The sequence below is a fragment of the Oncorhynchus gorbuscha genome, linkage group LG13 (genome assembly GCF_021184085.1).
Source record: "Oncorhynchus gorbuscha isolate QuinsamMale2020 ecotype Even-year linkage group LG13, OgorEven_v1.0, whole genome shotgun sequence".
NCBI classification, from domain to species: Eukaryota; Metazoa; Chordata; class Actinopteri; order Salmoniformes; family Salmonidae; genus Oncorhynchus; species Oncorhynchus gorbuscha.
The window spans coordinates 26,499,713-26,518,689 of NC_060185.1; the positions used below are offsets into that span (position 1 = coordinate 26,499,713).

The window sequence follows — 18,977 nt, forward strand, 5'->3', positions numbered from 1 at the left end:
ACCTAAAGGATGGTAGCTCTCCAGGAACAGGATTGGAGAGTAAACCTAAAGGATGGTAGCTCTCCAGGAACAGGATTGGAGAGTAAACCTAAAGGATGGTAGCTCTCCAGGAACAGGATTGAAGAGTAAACCTAAAGGATGGTAGCTCTCCAGGAACAGGATTGGAGAGTAAACCTAAAGGATGGTAGCTCTCCAGGAACAGGATTGGAGAGTAAACCTAAAGGATGGTAGCTCTCCAGGAACAGGATTGGAGAGTAAAGCTAAAGGATGGTAGCTCTCCAGGAACAGGATTGAAGAGTAAACCTAAAGGATGGTAGCTCTCCAGGAACAGGGTTGAAGAGTAAACCTAAAGGATGGTAGCTCTCCAGGAACAGGATTGGAGAGCCCTGCTGCACAATATGTATTGTGCAGAACCAGACAACAACCATGACTGTGCTGATGAGATGTTGGATGTTAGTTCTTCCATTACTTGCCAGGCAGTCAATGTCTCAAGCCAATGTTTAAAATAGACATGAAAGTGATGAAGCCAGAAGCGGCAGCTATTCCTAGTGGCGACAGCACCATTCAGACTCTCAACAGCTACAATAATCATCAGTACACTCTCCTTCTCAAATGCCAGACATTGGCTTTATAGTCATTGCTATCTGGGATCCTTGGGACATCCCTACCCACGGTCCCTACCCTCCCTATCCCCCCAAAAAACCTTTGGCACATCTGTATTTATTACCAGTTCTGTAGTTGGCTGTGTTGTGTGTTTAGTGAGAGGGGCCTTTGTAGTGTGATGTGGGGGATACGTGGAGCTGTATTGACAGACAGCTGCATTATGGTGTTGTTACACTAAATCATTCTGTTCCTACACTGACACTCTCCATCTGTTGGCTGCTTGGCTTTATTTCAGCTCCACACAAACAGGTTCATCAGCAGATGTGGCTACCAAGCTCATTTTTACATGTGGTCCCTCATCTGGGTTTTGAGAGTAAAGCACCCTGTGTGTGTGTGCATGCCTGTGTGTGTGTGCATGCCTGTGTGTGTGCATGCCTGTGTGTGTGCATGCCTGTGTGTGTGCATGTATGTGTGTGTGCATGTCTGTGTGTGTGTGAGAGTGTGTTTGTATCTGCACTGCTGACATTGCCTTGCCATAACTCCACTCTGATCCCAGCCCTGGATGGATGAATCACTCTACTCCACAGCCCTGTTTCCTGAACCAGCCTGTCAGGCCATTGGCATCAGGGTGACTGCAGTGACGGACTAAGTGGTTTTTATGAGCCACAAAATCCCATCTGAGCTAATTGCCTAATTGACCACATAATGGTTTGGACCACTTCTATGGTTTTCAACTGCCTGTTCAGGGGCAGAACGACAGATTTGTACCTTGACAGCTCGGGGTTTGAACTCGCAACCTTCCGGTTACTAGTCCAACGCTCTAACCACTAGGCTACGCTGGAATAGCCTTAATTTCTCAGAACAAGAATAGACGGGTGAGTTTCAGAAGAAGGTTCTTTGTTTCAATCATTCAAGAGATTTTCTTCCTTTTGACTATTTTCTACATTGTAGAATAACAGTGATGACATCAAAACTATGAAATAACACGTGGTAATCATGTGGTAACTAAAAAGGTGTTAAAGAAATGAAAATATGAGATACTTCAAAGTATCCACCCTTCGCCTTGATGACAGATTTGCATACTCTTGGCATTCTCTCCACCAGCTTCATGAGGTAGTCACCTGGAATGCATTTCAATTAACAGGTGTGCCTTGTTAAAAGTTAATATGTGGCATTTCCTTCCGTAATGCGTTTGAGCCAATCAGTTGGGTTGTGACAAGGTAGGGGTGCTATACAGAAGATAGCCCTATTTGGTAAAAGACCAAGTCCATATTATGGCAAGAACAGCTCAAATAAGCAAAGAGAAACGACAGTCCATCATTACTTTAAGATATGAAGGTCCTGTCAATCAGGAAAATGTTAAGTGCAGTCACAAAAACCATCAAGCGCTATGATGAAACTAGCTCTCGCGAGGACCTCAACAGGAAAGGAAGACCCAGAGTTGCCTTTACTGAAGAGGATAAGTTCATTAGCGTTACCAGCCTCAGAAATTGCAGCACAAATAAATGCTTCACAGAGTTCAAGTAACAGACACATCTCAACATCAACTGTTCAGAGGAGACTGCGTGAATCAGGCTTTCATTGTTGAATTGCTGCAAAGAAGCCACTAGTGGACACCAATAAGAAGAGACTTTCTTGGGCCAAGAAACACGAGCGATGGACATTAGACCGGTGGAAATCTGTCCTTTGGTCCAAATCTGAGATTTTTGGTTCCAACCGCCATGTCTTTGTGAGACGCAGAGTAGGTGAATGGATAATCTCTGCATGTGTGGTTCCCACAGTGAAGCATGGAGGTGTGATGGTGTGGGGATGCTTTGCTGGTCACACTGATTTATTTAGAATCCGATGCACCCTTAACCTGCATGGCTACCACAGCATTCGGCAGCAATATGCCATACCATCTTGTTTGCGCTTAGTGGCGCCTATCGCCTATCATTTGTTAACGGGACAATGACCCAACACACCTCCAGGCTGTATAAGGGCTATTTGACAAAGAAGGAGAGTGATGAGTGCTGCATCGGATGACCTGGTCTCCATAATCCTCTGACCTCAACCCAATTGAGATGGGTTGGAACGCAGAGTGTAGGAAAAGCAGCCAACAAGGGCTCAGCATATTTGGGAACTCCTTCAAGACTGTAGGAAAAGCATTCCAGGTGAAACTGGTTGAGAAAATGCCAAGAGAGTGCAAAGATGTCAAGGGTGGCTACTTTGAAGAATCTCATAAAATACTTTTTTTAGTTACATGATTCCTTGTGATATTTCATAGTTCTGATGTCTTCACTATTATTCTACAATGTAGAAAAGAAAAGAAAAACCCTTGAATCAGTAGGTGTGTCATGTTTAATGATAAGAGAGAGATTTTATTTCTGTACCCAAGAGTACGTTATAAACGTAATAAATGACGGGGAAGAATCCCCCCACACACACACTCTCGCACGCACACCACAGGGCTGTAACCCAAAGAATGTGTGAGGTGTAAATCTCTAATAAACACGGGACAAGACCCGTAATAACACTACACGGGACCAGTAATAACAAGTGCACACTAACACAGTAATCGATACAGCAGAGCCCAGCTACTCACAAGACCAACGTACATGGAACAATAATCAACAAGGACAATGGGGAACAGAGGACACATAGTATATACACATACTAATCAGGGGGAATGGGAACCAGGTGTGCGTAATGAGACATGACAGTCCGGGGTTGGTAGTAATGATCCAGTTCAGTGACGCCTCGAAGCCGGTGACATAGATCTCCGGTGCTGGTGAATGGAATGAGCAGCAGTACCGGGGACAAACTAACCTCATTCAAATCATCGAGAGCTTGATGATTAATATGCAAGTTGAATCAGGTGTGCTTGTCCAGGGTTATAATACAAATGTGTACTGTGGTGGGTACTCAGGGTTGGGAAACACTGGGATAGATTGAGGAATCACCAATCGCCAAACTCCCGAGGGAAGTTTTGAGGTCCAGTGGCAGGCAGACAATTGACTGTGCATGTTCGTCTGCCTGGCTGGCTGTAGAAGTGACAGAGCAGAGTTTAGTCTCTGAATACTCCCAGATGAGTGCTACACTTTGAGAGCTAGCCTATCAGGCCCATTCTGTCTCTCTCAGTGCTTTAGCACAGCCAGCCAACGAGAGAAATGAAATAAAATGAAATGAAAGCGTGTCTGGATTAGAGCTTGTTAAGGGAGAGAAGAGCCTTTAATTGCCCTGGCTTTGTGCAGCTTCACAAAGAACCAACATCGCTAATCTGCAGCTCAGGGGTGAATGTTTGCAGCAAACCAAACAAAGACGTACACAAGACAGGCCTATCTAGTAGAATAAAAATAACATTTCCTGGAAGAAGATTTAGAAGGAATTGGCATAAAACTGCAGGATTTCAATTAGAGAAGCAGCTGATAGCAGAAAAACATTTCAAGTATTGCAGGAGGGTGTTAGCATGATATTAAAGCACCTGTTTTTTGAGGAGTGGAAATGTGTTTGACATTTCTAGAACAGGTTGCTTTAATGTCTTCGTTTTTTGGACGTAACATATTTGTCTTTCTCTGCAGTAGTGTCTTAGTGTATACAGTATACTGGTAATCTGGATCTGAGAAGATTTTACACTGCATTATTACTTTAGTGCCATAGCGATCGCAGATGTTTCAGATAGCCTATTTGTTCAAGCCTCTCCAGTTGTGATGTGGTGGTCTGGTCATCCAGAACAGAAATCTGTCTTGTCATGCACCGGTGGTATCTCTGCTCTGTCTGCACGCCTGGAAAGAAAAGCAATTGCTCAACTTTCCAACTTCAAACCAAGCTGAGCAAATCAGTCTTACACGTTTTAAGGAAAAAGGATAGGGTGGCAGAAACTCTAGAGAAAACCACTTGTTGAAGAGGAAGCATTTGACCAATGTGTCCACTTTATAACACAGAGACCTGGCTGCCACAAGTGCTCAATTTGATGCCTTCCCTGATTTACATCACATTACTGTGCCGGTCTTCTCAGTCAATAGGATTATATTTTGTGGCACATTCTTCCTGATAGAGATGTTTCAGTATAGTTTACATCTATCCAATCTTGAAATATACTTATTCTTCTCGATATCTCCGGATTCCTACCGCAAGCTCTGAACCTATTATTAAAAAAACAAACATTTTTATTAGATTTTTTTACATATTTTTTTCCACCTGGAATTATAGCAGCTAACAACCCCTGAATGCACAGCCGCTAATCTGCGGGCTGCTAGCTATTTTAAGCACATTGGACTGCTGGTTTAAGAGGCCCTTCGGACATATTTATTCGGCCACTATACATATTTTGCCAATTGGCCTGGTTTACCACACAGAGCCCTGCTGATCCGTCCACTGATGTAACTGCACGAGGTGGGCACAACAGACTTCCCTCCGTCGCGTCATCCCTCTAAGGCCTTTCTGTTAGCCTGCTAGCCCTGTGCCGCTAGCTGCCTGAAGCCACACACTGGACTTGTATGATCACCCAGCTACGCATGTCTTTCCCTAACGTCACCATGCCTTTCCCTAACGTCACCATGTCTTTCCCTAACGTCACCATGCCTTTCCCTAACGTCACCATGCCTTTCCCTAACGTCACCATGTCTTTCCCTAACGTCACCATGCCTTTCCCTAACGTCACCATGTCTTTCCCTAACGTCACCGTGCCTTTCCCTAACGTCACCATGCCTTTCGCTAACGTCACCATGCCTTTCCCTAACGTCACCGTGCCTTTCCCTAACGTCACCGTGCCTTTCCCTAACGTCACCGTGCCTTTCCCTAACGTCACCGTGCCTTTCCCTAACGTCACCGTGCCTTTCCCTAACGTCACCGTGCCTTTCCCTAACGTCACCGTGCCTTTCCCTAACGTCACCGTGCCTTTCCCTAACGTCACCGTGCCTTTCCCTAACGTCACCATGCCTTTCCCTAACGTCACCATGCCTTTCCCTAACGTCACCATGCCTTTCCCTAACGTCACCATGCCTTTCCCTAACGTCACCATGTCTTTCCCTAACGTCACCATGCCGTGTCGATTGCTGTTCTGGTTTGTAACTATTGTTTTATTTCACTGTAGAGCCTCTAGCACTGCTCAACACGCCTCGGCTAACAATTTAGTTCCACCCCCCACACACGCAGTGACATCACCTGGTTTAAATGCTATTTCTAGAATATCTCTTTCATTATCACTATGCACAGGTTTAACCCCACTGTATTCACATCCTACCATACCTTTGTCTGTACATTATGCCTTAAATATATTCTACCGTGCCCAGAAATCTGCTCCTTTTACTCTCTGTTCTGAACGTACTAGGCGTCCAGTTCTGTTAGCCTTTAGCTGTACCCTTATTCTACTCCTCCTCTGTTCCTCTGGCGATATAGAGGTTAATCCAGGCCCTGCAGTGTCTACCTGGAGAACTTGTGAGGCGTCTGTTTCTCAAACTAGACACCCTAATGTACTTGTCCTCTTGCTCACTTGTGCACTCCTCTTTCTATTCTGGTTAGATCCAGTTTTTGCTGTACTGTGAAGGGAGTAGTACACAGCGTTGTACGAGATCTTCAGTTATTGGCAATTTCTCACATGGAATAGCCTTCAGTTCTCAGAACAAGAATAGATTGACAAGTTTTTGAGCCTGTAATCGAACCCACAAATGCTGATGCTCAAGAGACTCAACTAGCCTAAAGAAGGCCAGTTGTATTGCTTCTTTAATCAGACAACAGTTTTCAGCCGTGCTAACATAATTGCAAAAGGGTTTTCTTATGATCAATTAGCCTTTTAAAATTATAAACTCAGATGAACTAACACAACGTGCCATTGGAACACAGGAGTGACAGTTGTTGATAATGGGCCTCTGTACAAGCAGAGGACCATAGTCCCTATGGCAAAGAACACAAAGGGAACCTGCCTAAATGACTACAGACCCGTAGTACTCACGTCCATAGCCATGAAGTGCTTTGAAAGGCTGGTAATGGCTCACATCAACACCATTATCCAAGAAACCCTAGACCCACTCCAATTTGCATACCACCCAAGCAGACACACAGATGATGCAACCCCTATTGCACTCCACACTTGCCTTTCCCTCCTGGACAAAAGGAACACCTATGTGAGAATGCTATTCATTGACTACAGCTTAGCGTTCAACACCATAGTACCCTCTAAGCTAAGGATCCTGGGACTAAACACCTCCCTTGGAGGAGCCCCGCAGGGGTGCATGCTCAGTCCCCTCCTGTACTTCCTGTCCACCCACGACTGCATGGCCAGGCACGACTCCAACACCATCATTACGTTTGCAGATGACACAACAGTGGTAGGCCTGATCACTGACAATGATGAGACAGCCTATAGGGAGGAGGTCCGAGACCTGGCTGGGTGGTGCCAGAATAACAACCCCTCCCTCAACGTTACCAAGACTAAGGAGATGATTGTGGGCAACAGGAAAAGGAGGACTGAGCACGCCCCCATTCTCATCGACAGGGCTGTAGTGGAGCAGGTTGAGAGCTTCAAGTTCCTTGTTGTCCACATCACCAACAAACTATCATGGTCCAAACACACCAGGACAGTTGTGAAGAGGGCACGACAAAGCCTATTACCCCTCAGGAAACTAAAAAGATTTGGCATGGGTCCTCAGATCTTCAAAAGGTTCTACAGCTGCAACATCGAGAGCATCCTGACTGGTTACATCACATCAATTGCTCAGGCCTACGACCGCAACGCACTACAGAGGGTAGTGCGTACTGCCCAGTACATCACTGAGCCCTAAAAATTCTCCAAGACCCCAGCTACCCCAGTCATAGACTGTTCTCTCCACTATCGCATGGCAAGCGGTACCGGAGTGCCAAGTCTAGGACAAAAAGGCTTCTCAACAGTTTTTACCCCCAAGCCAACAGGTAATCAAATGGCTACCCGGACAATTTACATTGTGTGCCCCCACCCAACCCCTTCTTTACGCTGCTGCTACTCTCTGTTTATCATATATGCATAGACACTATAACTATACATTCATGTACATAGCTCAGTTGGTAGAGCATGGCGCTTGTAACGCCAGGGTAGTGGGTTCGATCCCCGGGACCACCCATACGTAGAATGACTGTAAGTCGCTTTGGATAAAAGCGTCTGCTAAATGGCATATATTATATATTATTATTATACATACTACCTCAATTGGCCCGACAAACCAGTGCCCCCGCACATTGGCTAAGCAGGCTATCTGCATTGTGTCCCACCACCCACCAACCTCTCTTTTACTCTACTGCTACTCTCTGTTTATCATATATCCATAGTCACTTTAACCATACTGTATCTACATGTACATACTACCTCAATCAGCCCGACTAACTGGTGCCTGTATGTAGCCTGGCTACTGTAATAGCCTCGCTACTGTATATAGCCTCACTACTGTTATTTTTCACTGTCTTTTTACTGTTGTTTTTATTTCTTTACTTACCTATTGTCCACCTAATACCTTTTTTTGCACTGTTGGTTAGAGCCTGTAAGTAAACATTTCACTGTAAGGTCTGTTGTATTCAGCATTTCACTGTAAGGTCTGTTGTATTCGGAGCACGTGGCAAATAAACTTTGATTTGATTTGTATGCCTATGTAGATATTCCTTTAAAATCTGCCATTTCCAGCTACAATAGTCATTTACAACATTAACAATGTCTACACTGTATTTCGGATCAATTTTATGTTTTCTTTTAATGGACAAAAAATGTGCTTTTCTTTCAAAAACAAGGAAATTTCTAAGTGACCACAAACTTTTGAACGATAGTATATACACTGCTCAAAAAAATAAAGGGAACACTTAAACAACACAATGTAACTCCAAGTCAATCACACTTCTGTGAAATCAAACTGTCCACTTAGGAAGCAACACTGATTGACAATACATTTCACATGCTGTTGTGCAAATGGAATAGACAACAGGTGGAAATTATAGGCAATTAGCAAGACACCCCCAATAAAGGATTGGTTCTGCAGGTGGTGACCACAGGCCACTTCTCAGTTCCTATGCTTCCTGGCTGATTTGGTCACTTTTGAATGCTGGCGGTGCTTTCACTCTAGTGGTAGCATGAGACGGAGTCTACAACCCACACAAGTAGCTCAGGTAGTGCAGCTCATCCAGGATGGCACATCAATGCGAGCTGTGGCAAGAAGGTTTGCTGTGTCTGTCAGCGTAGTGTCCAGAGCATGGAGGCGCTACCAGGAGACAGGCCAGTACATCAGGAGATGTGGAGGAGGCCGTAGGAGGGCAACAACCCAGCAGCAGGACCGCTACCTCCGCCTTTGTGCAAGGAGAAATTAGTGCCAAAGTGATTGTAAAAAACTGTAATTTCCCATCCAACTCTCCTGAACTGACCATTCTAGCTAATTAATGATTCACCTGATGGCCTAACACCCCCCCCACCCTCCAAACCATCTACACCCCATCCTCATGAGCCCTGCAAAATGACATCCAGCAGGCCACAAATGTGCATGTGTCTACTCAAACGGTCAGAAACAGACTCCATGAGGGCCCGACGTCCACAGGTGGGGGTTGTGCTTACAGCCCAACACCGTGCAGGACGTTTGGCATTTGCCAGAGAACACCAAGATTGGCAAATTCGCCACTGGCGTCCTGTGCTCTTCACAGATGAAAGCAGGTTCACACTGAGCACATGTGACAGACGTGACAGAGTCTGGAGACGCTGTGGAGAACGTTCTGCTGCCTGCAACATCCTCCAGCATGACCGGTTTGGTGGTGGGTCAGTCATGGTGTGGGGTGGCATTTCTTTGGGGGGCCGCACAGCCCTCCATGTGCTCGCCAGAGGTAGCCTGACTGCCATTAGGTACCGAGATGAGATCCTCAGACCCCTTGTGAGACCATATGCTGGTGCGGTTGGCCCTGGGTTCCTCCTAATGCAAGACAATGCTAGACCTCATGTGGCTGGAGTGTGTCAGCAGTTCCTGCAAGAGGAAGGCATTGATGCTATGGACTGGCCCGCCCGTTCCCCAGACCTGAATCCAATTGAGCACATCTGGGACATCATGTCTCGCTCTATCCACCAATGCCACGTTGCACCACAGACTGTCCAGGAGTTGGCGGATGCTTTAGTCCAGGTCTGGGAGGAGATCCCTCAGGAGACCATCCGTCACCTCATCAGGAGCATGCCCAGGCGTTGTAGGGAGGTCATACAGGCACTACTGAGCCTCATTTTGACTTGTTTTAAGGACATTACATCAAAGTTGGATCAGCCTGTAGTGTGGTTTTCCACTTTAATTTTGAGTGTGACTCCAAATCCAGACCTCCATGGGTTGATAAATTTGAAAAAAGTATTTAATAAGAATATTTAATTCATTCAGATCTAGGATGTGTTATTTTAGTGTTCCCTTTTTTTGTTGAGCAGTGTATATATACTTGCATTGTGAAGAGAGGAACCATTCCAGGCTCCTGGTAGGCTGCTGTAGGATGACAAAATCCTGGTAGGCTGCTGTAGGATGACAGGCTTCTGGTAGGCTGCAGTAGGATGACAGGCTCCCGGTAGGCTGCTGTAGGATGACAGGCTCCTGGTAGACTGATGTAGGATGACAGGCTCCTGGAAGGCTGATGTAGGATGACAGGCTCCTGGAAGGCTGATGTTGGATGACAGGCTCCTGGAAGGCTGCTGTAGGATGACAGGCTCCTGGTAGACTGCTGTAGGATGACAAGCTCCTGGTAGGATGACAGGCTCCTGGTAGGCTGCTGTAGGATGACAGGCTCCTGGTAGGCTGCTGTAGAATGACAGGCTCCTGGTAGGCTGCTGTAGGATGACAGGCTCCTGGTAGACTGCTGTAGGATGACAGGCTCCTGGTAGGCTGCTGTAGGAGGACAGGCTCCTGGTAGGCTGCTGTAGAATGACAGGCTCCTAGTAGGTTGCTGTAGGATGACAGGCTCCTGGAAGCCTGCTGTAGGATGACAGGCTCCTGGTAAGCTGCTGTAGGGTGACAAGCTCCTGGTAGGATGACAGGCTCCTGGTAGGCTGATGTTGGATGACAGGATCCTGGAAGGCTGCTGTAGGATGACAGGCTCCTGGTAGACTGCTGTAGGGTGACAAGCTCCTGGTAGGATGACAGGCTCCTGGTAGGCTGCTGAAGGATGACAGGCTCCTGGTAGACTGCTGTAGGATGACAGGCTCCTGGTAGGCTAATGTAGGATGACAGGCTCCTGCTAGGCTGCTGTAGGATGACAGGCTCCTGGAAGGCTGCTGTAGGATGACAGGCTCCTGGAAGGCTGCTGTAGGATGACAGGCTCCTGGAAGGCTGCTGTAGGATGACAGGCTCCTGGAAGGCTGCTGTAGGATGACAGGCTCCTGGAAGGCTGCTGTAGGATGACAGGCTCCTGGAAGGCTGCTGTAGGATGACAGGCTCCTGGAGTGCTCTAGATTACATCTGAAGGTGCATAAGGTGGAGCGGGAGATCCATTTAATTTCCCACATTTGACAGGCCATCATATCCTTAAAGCAGCTAAATAATTAATATTTACTCATTGATGAGGAGGAGTAGAAACCATTGAAATAAGCACAGAGAATCACAGAGAATCTCTTTGGGCTTCACTGCCCTGTGTTTTCACAAGGGACTCTTATCAAAACCCACAGCATGTTACAGCACTACGCTTCACTGCCCTGTGTTTTCAGAAGGGACTCTTATCAAAACCTACAGCATGTTACAGCGCTACACTTCACTGCCCTGTGTTTTCACAAGGGACTCTTATCAAAACCTACAGCATGTTACAGTGCTACGCTTCACTGCCCTGTGTTTTCACAAGGGACTCTTATCAAAACCTACAGCATGTTACAGTGCTACGCTTCACTGCCCTGTGTTTTCACAAGGGACTCTTATCAAAACCTACAGCATGTTACAGCGCTACGCTTCACTGCCCTGTGTTTTCAGAAGGGACTCTTATCAAAACCTACAGCATGTTACAGCGCTACGCTTCACTGCCCTGTGTTTTCACAAGGGACTCTTATCAAAACCTACAGCATGTTACAGCGCTACGCTTCACTGCCCTGTGTTTTCAGAAGGGACTCTTATCAAAACCTACAGCATGTTACAGCGCTACGCTTCACTGCCCTGTGTTTTCAGAAGGGACTCTTATCAAAACCTACAGCATGTTACAGCGCTACGCTTCACTGCCCTGTGTTTTCACAAGGGACTCTTATCAAAACCTACAGCATGTTACAGCGCTACGCTTCACTGCCCTGTGTTTTCAGAAGGGACTCTTATCAAAACCTACAGCATGTTACAGCGCTACGCTTCACTGCCCTGTGTTTTCACAAGGGACTCTTATCAAAACCTACAGCATGTTACAGCGCTACGCTTCACTGCCCTGTGTTTTCAGAAAGGACTCTTATCAAAACCTACAGCATGTTACAGCGCTACGCTTCACTGCCCTGTGTTTTCACAAGGGACTCTTATCAAAACCTACAGCATGTTACAGCGCTACGCTTCACTGCCCTGTGTTTTCACAAGGGACTCTTATCAAAACCTACAGCATGTTACAGCGCTACGCTTCACTGCTTTAAACAGTTTGGGAATATTATCTTTCCTGTGTGACACAAAATGTACCTGGTATTTATGTGCTCTGTGTGTGTTGTTCCAGGCTCCTATTCTGAGGATGGGACATCCGTCACACAGAGGGGACAGTCTGAGAGTGGTGGCCCCAGCCTGTACCCCACCAAATGGGACACAGACAGAGAGGTCCCCCTGGTGACAACCGCCCCGACCCTGAATGTCCCCAACCACCACCCTCTCTACAAGGGCTTCCTCTTACAGGAGTCCCTCCAAGGACAGGGGCATTTCTTTGAGGACAGTGGGGGTGTTGAGACCCACCCCGCTATTCCACCCTCAGGTCCCCACTTTGCCAGGGACCCCTCCTCCACTCACACGGTGCCACACAAGGACGCGCTAATTTTCTCTGATCTTGCCTCAACCACTACCACTGTGGCAACAGCCACGTCACTGTTGGCAACAAAGGGCAGCGTTGCTCCAGAGGGGCGTGTCTCTGTGAATCAGAGAGTAGCGTTGACCAATGGCAGGGGAGGGAGGACAGAGGAGGAAGCTGATGCCGTGGATACCCTGACCACCCCTGTCATGCACACCTCCGCTCCCTCTCCCCTCTCAAACACCCCCAACCTGGCTGCTCCTATGGGTGATAGGTACTCTGAGGTCCCCACTGCATCCACCATGACTCCCCCAGCCTTGACCACTTTGGTGGAGAAGGTTGCAGGGAAGTCAGAAGAACACAACATGAGCCACGCCAGTGATGGGATAGAGATTGGGACATCAGCAGTATCTGGTGCTGTGGATGAGGAGACCACTATAACCACAACCACCATCACCACCACCATGCACCACCCAGGTAATGTAACACAGACAGGCTACACACTTGTAATGATCACCTACTCTTACCCAGAGACATACAGATACAATATCCTGCAATACACCTAACACCAGTTTCCGTGATTCTGTCTTCATTGTGAAGGTATAATGAACAGCAAGCTCAGATTCTCATTATGCAGTCCTAGAGATAATCCTGGGCCTTGGTGGGTTGTAAAGTGCCTGTGTTTCACCATCTCCAACAGAGGAGCCCCGTGTCTGAGACACCAGTGTGCTCGCTCCCTCAATCCTCTTTGTTTGCAGCTCACATATCTAAACAACCAATGGGCTTAAATTAATTATAAAATCAGTATTCCTCCTCCTCTCACACTCAATCAAGTGCTCCTGAAATGGAATGGAAACCAGATTGCAAACATGAGATACGGAGACACATTTGTGTTATGGTGGGAGAGAAGAAGGAGAACGTTCAGCCTGGTCTCATAGACTAGACATAACATAGTAAATGTAAATACAGGACACTCAAATTATTATGTTAGGTTTGGTATGGTTACATAAGACAGAAGGTTGCTTAAGGCAAAAAAACAAAAAAAACAAGAGGGTGATTGGTTGGGACGGATGGGTTGACATTTGAACGTCTAGCAACCCAAAGGTTGTGTGTTCGAATCTCATCACTGACAACTTTAGCATTTTAACTAATTATCAACTTTGCAACTACTTACTACTTTTTATCTACTTTGTTAGCTAACCCTTCCCCTAACTTTAACCCTAACCCCTAACCCTAACCCTTGGCCTAGCAAACGTTAGCCACCTAGCTAACATTAGCGTTAGCCACCTAGCTAACATTAGCCACACACACATCACACCACATCACCACACACCACACACCACACACCACACACCACACACCACCACCACACACCACACACCACCACCACACACACCACACCACCACACACACACCAAACACTACACCACCACCACACCACACCACACTCACATATCATACACCACACACACACATTTATATTGATTTATTTTATTGAACCTTTATTTAATTAGACAAGTCAGTTAAGAACAAACTCTTATTCACAATGAAGACCTACCAAAAGGCAAATGGCCTCCTGCGGGGACGGGGGCTGGGATTAAAAATAAAAAAGTTAGTAGAAATATAGGACAAAACATACATTACGACAAGAGAGACAACACTACACAAAGAGAGACCTAAGACAACAACATAGCAAGGGATCAACACATGACAACACAGCATGGTAGCAACACAACATGACAACAACATGGTAGCAACACAACATGGTAGCAGCACAAAACGTGGTACAAATGTTTTTGGACACAGACAACAGCACAAAGGGAAAGAAGGTAGAGACAACAATACATCACACGAAGCAGCCACAACTGTCAGTAAGAGTGTCCATGATTGAGTCTTTGAATGAAGAGATTGAGATAAAACTGTCTAGTTTGAGTGTTTGTGCAGCTCGTTCCAGTCGCTAGCTGCAGCGAACTGAAAAGACGAGCGACCCAGGGATGTGTGTGCTTTGGGGACCTTTAACAGAATGTGACTGGCAGAAAGGGTGTTGTACGCGGAGGATGAGGGCTGCATATGAAGCACACCATAGACCATCGACAAAACCTTTCCAACGCACTCTGCTCTGGGCAGTCTTCTCCAGATCGTTCGCCCATGCCGGGTTAGTTAGGTGGTGTAACTGGTCCTTAATGTTTTGCTCTCTGTATTTTTTTGTCCTTGCAGCTCCCTGCATCTTCAACTTGACATCACCAGAGGGCTACATAGAGACGCCCCAGCCGTCCAGCTCTCATTACTACTCCTCTGTGGACTGCACCTACACCGTCACAGTCTACACGGGCTATGGAGTAGAGATACAGGTCAGACCACCACTATTGTTGCCAGAAGATTATTCATTGTGTCCATCAAAAGCGGTGATTGTCTATAAAAAGATGGTAGATTAAACATGGAAACACACAAGACTGGCACATCCTGTCGAGAAATTACATTAGATATCCAAATGCAACATCCAAAACGGGCAATTGGCTCGTTGGCAATAGCACACTAGTTCTTCAAAATAATGATGGCTACTCAGTCACCAAGGGCTTTACTGTCATTCTGCAGCGACTGACCTTTGGAAGCTGACACAGTGATTTGAACAGGGAATCTGCCTCCACCTGAACCGCCTCATTCACATGACTAACTCTCCAGCTAAACTTCCTGCTCTCATAAAATATACAATAGCCATTAACCCTCTGACCGTCCAGATGTTTGGCCTAATATATTTTGGATGAAAATGGATATGTACCACAAGTCATTCTCAATGATGCATCCCAGCTGCTTCCTGTCTTCAGCGAAAGAGGAGAAAATGAGGAGGAGGGTGGAGAGAGGTGAACATTCCTCCTCTCCTCTGTTCCTCCTCTCATTGCCTGTCTGTGCTTTCTACCACCCGGGACAGCAGCACATGTATATATCCATCTTCTCTCTCATTGCCTTTAATTATTCTAAGTGATTTAGATTTAGAGCTTCCTCTCTTCATCAATTACTTATGGATTATGTTGGTCTACGGGACTCTTTTAATGCCATCCTGCTAAAACGTCTCCACATAAGCTCTTAACTTGATTAAAGAGACCTTACCCTTGGGGTTGATTGACTAAATAGTATGGGATTTAGACAATGGTTGGATCACGCCTTTACACCCTCTATACTCCTCTACACCTAGTCTACACCCCTCTACACCCCTGTACATCCCGCTACACCCTTCTACACCCATCTGCACCATACAGCCCCTCTACACCACACTATAGCTCACCACACCGAATCTACATCATCCTATACCCTTCTACATGCAATCGACACCCCTCTACACCCCTCTACACCCTTCTACAGCCCTCTACAGTCTTTTACAGCCCTCTACAATCCTGTACAGCCCTCTACACCTCTCTCCACCCAGTCTACACCCCTCTAAACCCATCTACATGCCTCTAAACCATTCTACACCACTCTACACCCACCTCCCTACAGCCTACTACACCTGCAGCCCTCTACACCCGTCTACATTCGTCTACACCCGTCTACACTCGTCTACACCCCCTCTATACCATTCTACACCCCTTTAAACCCAGTCTACACCCCTTACAGCCTTCTAAACCCCCTTACACCCGAGCCCTCTACAACCCTCTACACCCCTCGACACCACTCTATATCCATCTACACCCCTTTACACCCCTCTACGGCTTTCTACACCTCCCTAAACCCCTTACACCCCCAGCGCTCTACACCTCTCTACAGCCATCTACACCTAGTATACACACCTCTACACACCTCTACACCTATCTACACCCTCTACACACCTCTACAGCCCTCTACAACCCTCTACACCCCTTACACACCTCTACACACCTCTACACCCATCTACACCTCTACACACCTCTACAGCCCTCTACAACCCTCTACACCCCTTACACACCTCTACACACCTCTACACCCATCTACACCCTCTACACACCTCTACACATCTCTACAACCTTCTACACACCTCTACACCCCTTACACCCCCAGCGCTCTACACCTCTCTACAGCCGTCTACACCTAGTATACACACCTCTACACACCTCTACACCCCTCTACAACCCTCTACACCCCTTACACACCTCTACACACCTCTACACCCATCTACACCCTCTACACACCTCTACAGCCCTCTACAACCCTCTACACCCCTTACACACCTCTACACACCTCTACACCCATCTACACCCTCTACACACCTCTACACACCTCTACAACCCTCTACACACCTCTACACCCCTTACACCCCCAGCGCTCTACACCTCTCTACAGCCGTCTACACCTAGTATACACACCTCTACACACCTCTACACCCCTCTACACCCCTCTACACCCTCTACACCCTCTACAGCCCTCTACACACCTATACACCCCTCTACACACCTCTACACACCTCTACACCCCTCTACACACCTTTACACCCCTCTACACACCTCTACACCCCTCTACACACCTCTACACCCCTCTACACCCCTCTACACCCCTCTACACCCTCTACAGCCCGCTACACACCTACACACCCCTCTACACACCTCTACACACCTCTACACCCCTCTACACACCTCTATACACCTTTACACCCCTCTACACACCTCTACAGCCCTCTACACACCTCTACACCCCTCTACACACCTCTACACACCTCTACACCCCTCTACACACCTCTACCCCCTCTAAACCCCTCTACATCCAGTCTACACACCTCTACAGCGTCTAAGCCCCCGCTTTACCACAAACCCACACACCCCACACCCCCATACAGCCTATTACACCCCCAGCCCTCTACACCCCTTTACACCGCTTCACAGCTTTCTAAACCCCCTACACCCCTGTACACCTCTCGACACCCCTGTACACCTCTCTACTCCCCCTACACCCCTGTACACCTCTCTACTCCCCCTACACCCCTGTATACCTCTCTACTCCCCCTGCACCCCTGTACACCTCTCTACTCCCCCTGCACCCCTGTACACCTCTCTACTCCCCCTACACCCCTGTACACCTCTCTACTCCCCCTACACCCCTGTACACCTCTCTACTCCCCCTACACCCCTGTACACCTCTCTACTCCCCCTTACACCCCTGTACACCTCTCTACTCCCCCTACACCCCTGTACACCTCTCTACTCCCCCTACACCCCTGTACACCTCTCTACTCCCCCTACACCCCTGTACACCTCTCTACTCCCCCTGCACCCCTGTACACCTCTCTACTCCCCCTACACCCCTGTACACCTCTCTACTCCCCTACACCCCTGTACACCTCTCTACTCCCCCTACACCCCTGTACACCTCTCTACTCCCCCTACACCCCTGTACACCTCTCTACTCCCCCTGCACCCCTGTACCTCTCTCTACTCCCCCTACACCCCTGTACACCTCTCTACTCCCCCTTACACCCCTGTACACCTCTCTACTCCCCCTACACCCCTGTACACCTCTCTACTCCCCCTACACCCCTGTACACCTCTCTACTCCCCCTACACCCCTGTACACCTCTCTACTCCCCCTACACCCCTGTACACCTCTCTACTCCCCCTACACCCCTGTACACCTCTCTACTCCCCCTACACCCCTGTACACCTCTCTACTCCCCCTACACCCCTGTACTCCTCTCTACTCCCCCTACACCCCTGTACACCTCTCTACTCCCCCTACACCCCTGTACATCTCTCTACTCCCTCTACACCCCTGTACACCTCTCTACTCCCCCTACACCCCTGTACACCTCTCTACTCCCCCTACACCCCTGTACACCTATCTACACAACTCTACACCTCTCTACTCCCCCTACACCTCTCTACTCCCCCTACACCTCTCTACACCATCCTACACCTCTTTACTCCCCCTACACCCCTGTACACCTCTCTACACCACTCTACAGCCCTCTAAACCACCATACACCTCTATACACCACCCTACACCTCTCTACTCCCCCCTACAGCCTTGTACACTCTCTACACCACTCTACAGCCCTCTAAACCACCCTACATCTCTCTACTCCCCCCTACAGCCTTGTACACATCTTTACACCACTCTACAGCCCTCTAAACCTCGCTACACCTCTCTACCCCCTCTACACCCCTGTACACCTCTCTACACCACTCTACAGCCCTCTAAACCACGCTACACCTCTCTACCCCCCCCTACACCCCTGTACACCTCTCTACACAACTCTACAGCCCTCTAAACCCCGCTACACCTCTCTAACCCCCTACACCCCTGTACAACTCTCTACACCACTCTACAGCCCTCTAAACCACCCTACACATCTCTACACTCCCCTACAGCCCTATACACCTCTCTACAGCCCTCTCAACCACCATACACCTCTCAACACCCCTGTACACCTCTCTACACCACTATACAGCCCTCTAAACCACCCTACACCTCTCTACACCCCCTACACCCATGTACACCTCTCTACACCACTC

The 18,977-nt window shown here is 47.8% G+C and overlaps 1 protein-coding gene across 1 annotated transcript in view; it reads left to right on the forward strand.

Annotated features, from left to right (window-relative positions):
* LOC123992637 (seizure protein 6 homolog) overlaps positions 1–18,977 on the forward strand; it is a 182,175-nt gene that overhangs the window by 87,502 nt on the left and 75,696 nt on the right. Inside the window, exons 2-3 of the mRNA XM_046293954.1 lie at positions 12,220–12,978; positions 14,719–14,852. Coding sequence (XP_046149910.1) covers positions 12,220–12,978; positions 14,719–14,852 — 893 coding nt within the window. The remainder of the gene's footprint in view (positions 1–12,219; positions 12,979–14,718; positions 14,853–18,977) is intronic.